The sequence below is a fragment of the Xenopus laevis genome, chromosome 3L, assembly GCF_017654675.1.
Source record: "Xenopus laevis strain J_2021 chromosome 3L, Xenopus_laevis_v10.1, whole genome shotgun sequence".
NCBI lineage: Eukaryota > Metazoa > Chordata > Amphibia > Anura > Pipidae > Xenopus > Xenopus laevis.
The window spans coordinates 26,101,036-26,113,561 of record NC_054375.1 but is presented as its reverse complement, the minus strand read 5'-3'; the positions used below and the strand labels follow the sequence as shown (position 1 = coordinate 26,113,561).

Sequence of the window (12,526 nt, the reverse complement as noted above, 5' to 3'; positions counted from 1 at the left end):
TCACCAACTGTGTCCAGTCCAACAAAATGAACAGCAGGTGGTGCTGTTGTTTCATAGCATTCAAGAGATTAGCAGTAAAAAAAAGCTGCTAATATCTTGCAAACTAGAAAAAAAAACGAATGCTTCAAAGAGCACTCTGATCAGTTTTACATAATTTGTTTCAAGGGTTCACATTTCCTTTCAAGATAAAAATGAAGTTCGCCTTTATATAAAGTTTGAGGGCCTTTTTTTTTTTTACCAAAGTCCGAATTTATCTGAGTATTTTAATCCAAAAAGTCAGACCAAACTAGAATCGACGATTAGACTTAATTTGTTATTTTAAAAAAAATCATGATTTAATCAGATGGGGGAAAACATGAAAAAAATCGAGCGAAAATTTGAATCGTACGATTTTTTCAGACTTTTTTCCCAAAAGCTGTGTTTTTCCAGGCTTTTTCCCAAAAAGCCTGAATTTCTCAGATTTTTGCCCGAAAAATTCAGAAATAGTGGGATTTTCAGGCTAATTCCAGGGCAGACCACAGAAACTTCCAAATAGGATAGAGACCTCTCCCATTGACTTATATACAACCTTGGTAGGTCAGAGATGCTGGATTTTCGGAATCAGACTTTTTCCATGCTCGGGGTGTAATAAATCTTGAAAAATTCAAGATTTTATAGTAAAAAAAAAACTTTTTGGCATTCGGAGCTTTAATAAATAACCTCCTCAGTGTGTTATAGACCCATATGACCAATTTTTTTCATAGAAGTTGCTCCTGCCTAAGTATGGAAACTATCTCCCAGAAACCAGTTATATTTTTTATCACCAATACGGATTTATGCTGCTTCATTACCAGCAAAAACAAGGTACTGTTTTATTATTATAGAGAAAAGGAAAAACAAAGAATTATTTACTTAAGTAGGTCTCTATGGCCTATGGCATTCCGGTATTTCAGAGATTTCTGTATATTGGCTTTCTGTATGATAGATCCCATACCAGCACCCTACTGAGAATAGAATACATAATGAGTGACTTTCTAGTTACTGTTTTTGATTATACTTTAGTTGATCAGTTGCTCTGTAGTTAAAGGAAAACTTTACCCCCAAAATGAATACTTAAGCAACATATAGTTTATATCATATTAAGTGGCATATTAAAGAGTCTTACCAAACTGGAGTAAAGTAAATATTGCCCTTTTACATCTCTTATCCTGAGCCGCCATTTTGTGATGGTCTGTGTGCTGCATCAGAGATCACCTGACCAGAAAATACTGCAGCTCTAACTGTAACAGGAAGTGTGAAAGCAAAAGACAGAATTGTGTTTGTTAATTGGCTCATGTGACCTAACATGTATATGTGCCCTTGGCTTGTTTGTGTGCACCACAAATCATTGGATCCCAGGGCGGTCCTTATTTATGATTACCCAATGGCACATACTACTAAAAAAGTATATTATTATGAAAATGATTTATTTACATGAAGCAGGATTTTACATATGAGCTGTTTTATGCAACATCTTTTTACAGAGACCTACATTGTTTGGGGGGTATAGTTTTCCTTGAAGGCTCATGATGCGTGTTAAAAATTGTATGAAGTACTTATACAGAGCAATGTAACAACTAATACTGTATATTAAATTGTAACCGTTTAGAAAGTCAGTATCATTTTAACAGAGAACAAATGTCAAAGCAATATGACTGCCTTCATGTTTCTTCCCCAGAGTAAAATTCTGTGCTTTAACAGAAAAACTTGGCCTAATAAGAAGATTTTTCCAATGAACTACAAATAGGTTGGTACATATACAGTATAATATATTTTTAAGCCATTGTTTATTATATTTTAAGGCCCATGAAAAATTAAATCGACTTAATGGGTGATGGTTAAAATATCAACATGACCATTAACATTAATGTTTCAAATAATTGTGGGCAGGACTATTATAAAACTATATTGTTACACAAAGATGTCTATAGTTATCTTGGGAATGTTGGGGGCCATCAAAATCATCTAGACTGTCATCTAGACTGTGGGCCTCCAGTTGGCCTTTAATCTAATCTAAGATAATAATATAATTTTTTTTCTGGTGGAAAAAATCAACAAAAATTAAATGAAATTTATATTTGTATAGGTATACACATGTTGTTAAGACACAGTTATGATGCCTCTCCTTACAGACACCACCCATTTAGTAAAAGTTTACATTTTTTGCCAACGAATTTGAATACTATATACATATAAAATGAAACTTGCCTGTCATCATCTTTGGAATGGGTAAAAAAAAAAAAACAAGTTAAAAAAGACTAATAAAAAATAATTTGAATGTGACCCCTCTTGCGGAATTCTGAATTAGTCATCATTTCTGTTTATAAATTAATTACCAATTTTAGGCTAATTTAGAAAGCCTCATTATCATTTTTTTTATATATATTTTTTCCCCCTTGGGTTTAAATTTTTAATAACTATATTATGTATCAAGTAATGAAAAATTCTTAAAATGTAAAAAAAAAAAAAAATTCAAAACGTGAAATAAGAAGCTGTGATATTTGCTATTATTAAAAAAAACATATTCTACATACATTCTAGCACATAGAAGAGCATTCTGCATTTAATAGTGCCTTAGGATTAAATGTGGTAAAGCGACCTGTGAATATATTGTGCTGTGTATAAACCTCAGTTGTTTTACAGTATTTTAAGGGGATGCAGACCTTTTCTAAAACTGAATGTGTTGCATCCCCCTAGATCTCCAAGTAGACTTCTAAAGCTTAATTACAGATGCAAGAAGATTCTCCAATGAAAAGCATCCCTCCCCAGGCAGGATTTACTTACCGGGTGCCCCTAGGCCGGCTCTGCTTGTTGCCCCTCCCCCTTCCAAGCGATTCCTTCTTCTTCCTGTCCCGCCCCCTCCAGCAGTCTCCCTCTTCTTCCTGTGCTCCTGTAGACTGGTATGTAGGAGATTTTAAAATCTCCCGTGCATGTCCAGTGCCTATAACTAGGTGGATGGGTGGCATGCCACCCCTAAATTTCTGCAGCACTTGGCTTGGGCCTTTGAGGCCTTGCCACAAATCCGGGCCTGTCCCTCCCACTGCTACATCAGTCATCTCCTTATATAAAATAGTTTGATTACATTGTAATTTTTTGCCTGCCAATAATCCTACTGAGCCAAAAACAGAGAGTCAAGTTTAAACAGAGCAGGTAGAATTCTTATTGGAGGATGTTTTTGCATCGATCAGGCCACTGGCCCTGGAGGGCTTGTGCAGTGTTGCTTTAAGAATCTACCCACCATGCTTTAACCTTTTTTTGATATGCTGATATCCTTTTTTAAGAAAAAAAAAAAAAGTACCATGGGGGTCAATTTGGCCCATTTTGGGCAAGTCAACGAAGGTTCAACATTTGTTTTTAAGAAAATATAAAATCAATGGTGCTGATATTTCTGTTGGACAATGGATCATTCAATAGACTACATGTTCTCTAAAGTGCAGTACATTTCTAGTGATGTGTATCGCAATGCCAACCTGCCCTTACTCTGCCTGAAATTTGCAGCATTCGCGACTCTAGAACAAAACATTAATTTATCAGTAGAAATATTTTCGTTTCACAATCTGATCCTCAGAAGAAATTAGGGTCTTGTGCAAATGCAGTACTTGTCTCAAATAGTCTCGTTGGGGGGGGGGGCTATTAAATACAGTGCTAATATACATGGTTTCGTTCGGTATAATGACAAAAACACATTTTTGGTAAGTAAACATAAATATATAAAAAAAAAAGACGAATTAGCACATTGTAACTGAGTTGGTCCAGCGGGTTTATATTCCTATGGCTCTTTTTCAGATCTCAGACCTGCCAGGGGGAAAAAAAAAAAAGAAGAATATGGTATAGGTTTGGGAACATTATTAGATTTTTCTGCTGAAACATGGAATGTCTTTAATATGAAACACAAGACTTCCTGCTAAATTCATTCAGTGAGGAGAGGAACATCTTGTCATGTTGTTCTTCTTTCGAAATGGTCAAAGAAATGGCAGGTAATGACTCTTCTCTGCTCACTAACTACACTTTCTAACCAGAGCAGCATCACAAGACATTGCTTTTCTCAGAAAATTCATTTTCAGCCATATAGTTACAGTTCAGATGACCAGTAGGTAGCACTTTTGTTATAAATTAAGTCAGTGTTGGACTGGGATGCCAGGGGCCCACCAGAAAACCTTAGGCTGAGGGCCCACTTTCCAAACTACTATACCTCCTCTCCTCACTCAACCTCTTTATTATTCTAGTCTCTTTTCTCTACATACTATACTATATTCTTCCATTATTTAGCCTCTTTGTTCTCATAAAGAAATATGGAATGACCATGAAATAGGCCAAATGGTTAGAAGCAAGAGGCCAACTGACACCTGGACCCACCGGGAGTTTTCCTGGTATCCCAGTGGGACAGTGAATTCAGTATATTAGCAGTTTGAAAGCTAGAAATGACTGAGCAGTTTTTACACTTGTTTGGTTTGAGCATTTACATTTGCTTTAAAGCAATACTGTTCAATAACATTGTTTCCAAGTTCTTCTGCCTCCACTTGTGAAATTAAAAAGAACAGGGAGGTGGGTATACACAGAGGAGGCAAGAGTCACCAAAGCACCATTTTGTTTTCAATGGATTAATGTCCTTGGAGAGTTGGATTACAGATTTACCAAGAAGTGTTGTAGTAAGAATCAATCCCTGATGTAGCTGGACTACAACTTCCATGTTTTAAAACTTTTTTTTAACACTGTTCTGGTCAACTCTGGCTGGCAGGGTCTTTGGTGAATACAGTACCATCTCCCTTCCAGCAGTAGCAGAGAGTTAATGATGCAAAGTTACAATGGAGTATATAAATACATTGTGCACTTTATGCTTAGTTTTAATACAACTAGCTATAATGTTTTTGTTTTTTTAATTTAATCCACTAAACAGTGGAGACAAGAAAGAAAAAAAAACGTTAACTTTGCAGAAGGCCCCGACCTCTTTTTATTTTTTTAGACTAATTGTGGGAGGGGAACGTTGTCTTTAAAACATCTTCTGTTTGATGAACTCCTCCTTGTCTGTAAGTCCAACAATCAGGCAGAAGGGGCTTTTATTTAAAATACAGGGATTTTTATCTCTCAACAAACTCATCTTATTCCAAACAGAAGGAGAGTCAAATGAACAATAAATAAATGATCCATGAGCAGTTTATGACAAGTATAGTTTTATAATAATTATAATAAATATGTAAAATAAACATTCAGCAAAAGCACACTCTATTAGGCTGCCTATATTTGGACATTACTCCCTTAATTCAAAAATATGTTTGTTGGTGGAACTCTTAAAGGAATTGTAAAAATAAAAACTGGGTAAATAGATAGGCTGTGCAAAATAAAAAATGTTTCTAATATAGTTAGTTAGGCAAAAATGTAATGTATAAAGGCTGGAGTGACTGGATGTGTAACATAATAGCCTGAACACTACTTCCTGCTTTTCAGTGCTCTGTTATCATCATTATACAATTTAACCCTACTATGCTGATGTGCACATCTGCTATTCCTTTAATATTATTCATATATGGAGGCAGGGGCATAGCTACAGAGGAAGCAGACCCCGCGGCTGCAGGGGGGGCCCAGGAGGTATAGGGGACCCATGAGGCGCTACTTCATATAAAATTTCAATAAAAATTTGTAAAACAGGTCAACCTCTAGACATTTTTGGGGGCCTGAAAAATATTTTGCTCTGGGGCCCAGTAATATATAGTTATACCACTGTATGTAGGGCAGATTACTTTTGGAATAAGTATCTTATTATTAAAAATAATACATCTAATTCAAGGGCCAATGCAACATTACCTACCATTTCTATCAGATTTCTTTCCTCCAGCTGTCATCTGCAAGTATAATATGTATTAGACAATTTTTCTGTGCTTAACATAACACATACAGGACATAGTAGCTTTAAAATAATTCTTATTTTCTGTAAGGATAGTGAGTATTGTGTAAATTATGGGAAACGTATACAAGGGACATTATTCTCCCAGCACTATACATTAGATGACCCAAACTTAATTACAGATGCAAGAGGATTCTCCAGGGAGAATACCCTGCAACCAAAATTATCTTGCCGTTTTTTGGCATAGTGAGATTACTGGAAAGTTTTGGCTTGTTGATATTACTCTATATTTAAACATCAGAACGGTAGACATGGAGGTCCATTTATTAAAGGTCTAATTTGGAATTCATGTGATTTTTTTCAATTCGACTAGGAGGTTATTTAAGAAAAAATTAAAATGGTTCCGAATCAAAAATTTGAATTGTATTTGATTTGTTTTTGATTCGTATTTGATTCGTACGAATCGAGTTTTTCTCCCAAAAAAAAACCCCTCGAATATCAAGAAGGCTATCTCCAAATGGCTTAACAGACCTCTTCCATTGTACATCAACTGGGCAGGTTTTAGGTGGCGAATATTAGAATTAGGACTGTTTTCATGGACGCGGTGTGTTAAATCTCACATTTGAATTTGAATAGGGGGGATTACAATTTGAATGTGTGAATTTTGAAACTTGAAAATTCAAATTCACTATTTGAGCCTTGATAAATCTCAGTGTTGGTACTAGTAAAAATGTACTCAATTCTGCCATTTCTGGTGCAAAAATTTGGGGAGCACTATGTCCAGCTGAGATGTTCTCACCTTGGTTGGTGATCCGGGTTTCTCCACTTGCTGTTTCTCCCATATATTGCGCTTTCCAGATACATCTCCAGGTTTTAAATCCTACATAAGAGATGAATAAGATACTGAGGTAAGAGATGGATAAGATAATGATAAGTACATGCTCTGTATCATGGGTTCAAAATGAAGGACAGGTATTCCAGTCACAGGAGGTCTGATTGATGAGGGCCAGATAATTCTTTCTAATATTTACCCAGTGTTATAAATATACACAATATATATGATTGTGTCATTGCTACTGAAACTAATGGGCTGCTTGTATGTAAAATCGTTTTGCCATATTGTTTTCTTCGTAAACGTATTTTAATACACATACGTTTTCAACTTTGGTTAGCATTTATTTATGTGTATGACACCTGTAATCAAGGATTTAATGCATTACCTTCAGATTAGTGAAAATTTCCTATCCACAGAAGGAGAAAGTTAGAAGGACAGCCAAGCTTCTAAGAAGAGGACTCTTCATGAGCAGATGAGCAGAAGGTCAGAGAAAGGAAGGAAGAGATTCAGCAAAAGCAGAAACTTATAAGGATACAGATCTAAAATAGAGACAGGTCTAAATTCATTTAGAAGGAAAATATTAGGTGGGGATATTTTCTGTGCAATATGAATAAAAAGCACATCACTGATATGTTATAAAGTATATATGTGTATATGTGCAATACCCATCCTTTCTGTACATGCAAAAGCAGCATTGGATATAGCAGTTAAGAGTGATTGTTCATGGAGTATGCAATCTAAGGACCCAATTAGGGAGGAGCAAAATATTTTGCCACATTTCATCCCAAAAAAAAAAAAATGCCCATAAAAAATGTTATGCAGTTTGGAAAACTTTGAGTGAAAAAACACTCTTTGACATCAATGCATTTGACCAATTTTCTGCAAAGCGAGACGGGTCCAATTCACCCATCACTAGTCCCTATACTTTTTGGGTAAGTTACAGCAGGAAGTAGCTGACTCTGAAAAAATGTGAAAGCAAAATATGTTTTTTTTCCCAGGCAGGTTGTTCTTCCAAAACATAGGGTGCTGCTTTACAATGACAGTGTCTGTTCTGCCTAATATAAACCTGCTGGGAGTTTAAATCAAGGGTGTTTATAAATAATTTATACGGTTGGGGTCAGAGCTGAGTAATCTGTATACACGTGATACTTGGAGCAGAACTCCTCAGTGACTATTAATAGCCTTCTAATTTACAGTAGGGGGTACATTATCCCATATAATATATGAGTGATACTCAGAGTTCACTGTATAACTCAGACTGCAGCATTGCGCTTTTATATAGAACCCCTCAGTGATTTCTAATTATAATTACAGTGTGTGTATATATATATATATATATATATATATATATATATATATATATATATATATATATATATATATATATATATATATATATATATGTGTGTGTCCAATAAGTACCTGCACTCTTCCTCCAATGCTTATGTGGGTGCTATGGTCAAGTAGACTGTATAATTTTGAATGTGGAGTGCTGGTCCACATTCAAAATTATATATATATATATATTTATACATATATATATATATAATTTGTAGTAGATGTATAATGTTGGACAGCGTAAAAAAAAAAAACTTACAGAAGGTTTAGAGGCGGTTGCCTTGTTGGTCTCCGGTGTTTTTGTGAGCCACTCATTAATGCGACTTGAAACGCCAACTTTTATGTTTGCAGTTTCCTGAAAACATAAATAACCACGTATTGGAGCACAATTTTACACTCTAGGGATCATCTGACCTTGCAAAAAGTATAGCTTACACTGAAAACGTATGGACTTAGTTCATTAGCTTTAATGAGCGATATTGCTTTTAGAATACAACCCTGATTTTGCTAGACTACAGTTTCCAGCATGCTTTTAACTTGATAGTATGTTACAATATGCTGGGATTAGTAGCCCAACAACAACTAAATAAAGTGTGCTTGAGTAGTGAAGCACTACTCTGATATTCTGAGAAAATTTGCAATTGGTTTTAATTTTTTGTTATTTGTGGTTTTTGAGTTATTTAACTTTTTATTCAGCAGCTCTCCAGTTTGCAATTTCAGTAATCTGGTTGCTAGGGTCCAAATTACCCTAGCAACCAGTAAATAAGAGACATGAAGGGCAAGTTCAAAAGTTGTTTAAAATTAGCCTTTCTATAACATACTAAAAGTTAACTTAAAGTGGACCTGTCACCCAGACATAAAAAAACTGTATAATAAAAGTAATTTTCAATTTAAACATGAAATCTAAATTCTATTTTTTATTAAAGCATTCATAGCTATTGTAAACACATTAAAAAATCTCAGCTGTCAATCAAATATTGCCTGCCCCTCCTCTATGCCTTCAGCATAGAGGCGGGCAGACAATAACTTTCACTTTCCATTCAGCACTTCCTAGATGTCACTGCTTTCCCCACATTCCCCAAGTTCTCTTTACCATTTAATTGTGTAGCCAGGGCATGGGGATGAACATCAGGTCCCCCATTCTGGTGCACATACAAGATTCTGAGATGATACAAGGCTTGCCTTAATAACAGTGTGCACAAAATGGCTGCTGCCTGCTTGCTAGAATTATGAATTCCCAAACTGAAGGAAACTTTGCTTGACTAATGTGATAAAATACGATTTGGAATATTTTCTTGGTTGAGGGGTCCCCTTTAAAGGTTAACCCCTTTTACTGTGAGGCAGAGAAGCAATCCTGTGCTGTGTCACTTGAGGACAGACTCCCCTTTTACTTCTGAGCAGATAAGCATAAAATGTGTTTCTTTTTACAGACTTTAGAGCAGGAAAAGAAGCCTACGGATAGCACAAATCTGTATGAATAACAAATCCAACTATACAACCTCTTCTTTGTCTCTAATGACAGAAGTTCAGTTTCAGTCCAGTACACTTATGGTTGGGAAATATCCTTAAAATCTATGGAGATCAATGTAATGCAAAGTGTGCTAATAACCCATAACAACAGATCAACTGTTAAAGCAAATGTCTGACTTATTACTATGGGTTACAAGACTTGGAGCAAATGCACCAGAATCTCCCCCTAGAAAGCACGATTACCTTGTTTGGTGACAAAGCTCCACTCGGCGATGAGAAGACATTCCCTTTCTCCCACATGCTCTTTATATTACGAACACCATCAGCTGGCAAGGGCAGGTCAGTGGGTGCTGCTTTGGCAGACTTGGCACCTTTGTTACTCTGTAAGCAAAAACCTCAATTTATTTGGTCTGAAATAAATTTCCTTCTGTAAATTTGCCTCTTCTGCCCAACATCTAGTCCCCTTTTAAAAGCAAATACAGGTATGTGATCAGTTATCCGGAAATCCATAATCCTAAAAAGCCCTGAATAATGGAAAGGTCATCTCCCATAGACTCCATTTTATCCAAAATCAACATTTTTAAAAAGTATTTCCTTTGTCTCTTTAATAATAAAATGGTATCTTGCACAAACTAAGATATATTTAATCCTTATTGGAAGCAGAACCAGCCTATTGGGTTTATTTAATATTTACATGATTTTCTAGTAGACTTAAGATCCAATTTATGGAAAGATCTGTTATCTGGAAAACCCACAGGTCCTAAGCATTCTGGATAACAGGTCCCATACCTGTATTATGATAAATAAGCACCATATTAAATAAAAAGTCTTGCTGTTACAAGGTCTGGAAAGGGGCTAGTATTTATTATACCACCCATAGGGGTGTTGTATGTGGCTCCATAAAGCAATATTACACATACCCCAATTGCACTGGTATATTGCTCAAGTCTGCTGTCAATCTTAGACACAGCTGCTGCGGGCTGCGCTGATTTGGTACTGCTGTAAACAAATAAAAAAAAACAAGTTAAGCAGATACAGATTTATATTATATACATAGTACACAAATATCATCTACAAAGGTAACAAATATCTATACACATTGAACAGAACACTTAGCAATGTCTAATATCCTTATAACGTACAGTAGGGCGTACACTATCCTTATAATACATGAGTGATAATCAATGTTCCCTGCAGCCTTGTGCCTTTATATGGTCACAGAACTCCTCAGCATCCTCGATCCTTATAATTTACAGTAGGGGGTACGTTATTCCTTATAATACATGAGTGATACTCAGAGTTCCCTGTATAACTCAGCCTGCAGCCTTGTGCCTTTATATGGTCACAGAACTCCTCAGCTGTCTTTAACATCCTTATAATTTACAGTAGGGGGTACAATATCATATAATACATGAGTAATAATCAAATAAACCTGAGCTGCATAACTCAAACTACAGCCTTGGGCACCTATGTCCAGGTTAAAGAAAATCCTGGTACAGACTAAATCCCAGTTACACTTGAGTGTTCAGTAATGCAGATAGCATCATGGAATAAAGCTGCCATGGAGCCAGGAAGAGCCCGGATCTTTTTAATCACTGATGGAGCAGTAAGTTTAATAAACCTGTCACATTTTCTGGGCTGTTTGTTTGAGAACAGAAACAACACTGTTATACTTATGAACAGAGGAAGTAAAATGATCTTTATAGAACAATCAACATGCAGATGTCGGACAATCTCCCTCGAAACCAGACGCTCTACTTACGTCAATGGGGGGGGGGGTAATTTCTTATAAAGGTTTTTTTAATGGAATAAACTGTTATTAACTGGTTCAGCTTTTGAGTCTTCAACAGTCATAATAGATATAAAACTTCAATATAAGTGCTCAACCACTGATTAGCCAAATGTTGATGGGAGACAACTCTCAGCATACTGCTGCATATTATTAAGGGTTAAAGCATCAAGTGAGTTGTAGTACAGCAACCAGAATGAGAATGCTGCCTGCTCTGTTTACACTATAAATAGGGTTGCCACCTTGCCGGTAATGATGGCTGATCCCAATGTTATTAATAGGGAAAAAAGATAAATATATAGGAAGGCCAGTATTTTTTTCCAGAAGAGGTGGCAACCCTAACTATAAACCTAACTCAGCACTATATCCACCTCTGAAATCTGATAACAATGTAGCGCTATAGTAAATTGAGTGGCACAGTCTCTACTAAGAGTTTATTCTAAAATATTTTTGTGCTCCAGGTGAGACCTTTCTCTCAGGGGTGAAGCCCTCGCAACGGTGTGGAGGCAGGGTGTAGTGGAACTGTAACAAAGCGCTATGCACAATAATTGGGTGCCAGTGGTTCTTTATGCTTAACCAGAGAGCATACTTTATTCAACAACTTCATCCACACAAGAGTTCATAGAAATCAACAGGAACATAGAGCAACAGAGAATAGCATATACTCACAAGCACCAATGATCAGCTTAGTCCTTGCAGGCAAGGGAACATACACAGCAGCATTGAAGGTACATTCCGCTTTCAGCCTTTTCCCTGTGGCACCCAGGAGAATCTCTACATCCCTAAGTCTGTACACTTACAGGGGAATGTAATAAAAGTCGCAAAGAGCAAAACAATTCGCACCAATAAGACTAAAAATCCACATCTCGCAATGTAATATTGTTCCTTAAACTGTTATTGCATTGCGAATTTTAATTGCGCATTGCGAATTTTAATTGCGCACTCATAAGAAGTGCTTGAAGGTGTTGTAATCTTTTGGAGCAAACATAACGACTTTTTCAGTAAGAAGTTTTATTACATTGACTGCGCATTGGCGCAAACTATAAAATTCGCAAACGGTCTTTCACTGTCGGAAGTGGTCGCTAAACAGTTTCCGGGCTCGCAAAAGTTATATTAAATTCGCACAAAGCAAAATTTGTTTGCGCAAAGGCATAACTTTTCGCATTGCGAATAGTTTTTCCGTTAGCGATTTTTATTACATTCCCCCATTAGTCCCTACTTCTGGGCAATTAGT

General features: G+C 36.2%; 1 protein-coding gene across 5 annotated transcripts in view; it reads right to left on the bottom strand.

Moving 5' to 3' along the window:
* Positions 1-826: 826 nt before the first annotated feature.
* The window catches only part of LOC100653508 (non-muscle caldesmon), a 121,819-nt gene continuing 110,119 nt past the window's right edge, over positions 827-12,526 (bottom strand). For 4 of the 5 annotated variants that reach the window (XM_041584839.1, XM_041584842.1, XM_041584840.1 and 1 more), the window contains 6 exons: positions 10,424-10,502; positions 9,747-9,884; positions 8,293-8,388; positions 6,660-6,740; positions 5,825-5,858; positions 827-3,813 (listed from right to left, as the gene is read on the bottom strand). In XM_041584839.1, the coding sequence (XP_041440773.1) occupies positions 3,788-3,813; positions 5,825-5,858; positions 6,660-6,740; positions 8,293-8,388; positions 9,747-9,884; positions 10,424-10,502 (454 nt within the window). In that variant the 3' untranslated portion in view covers positions 827-3,787. 5 annotated transcript variants of the gene reach the window in all.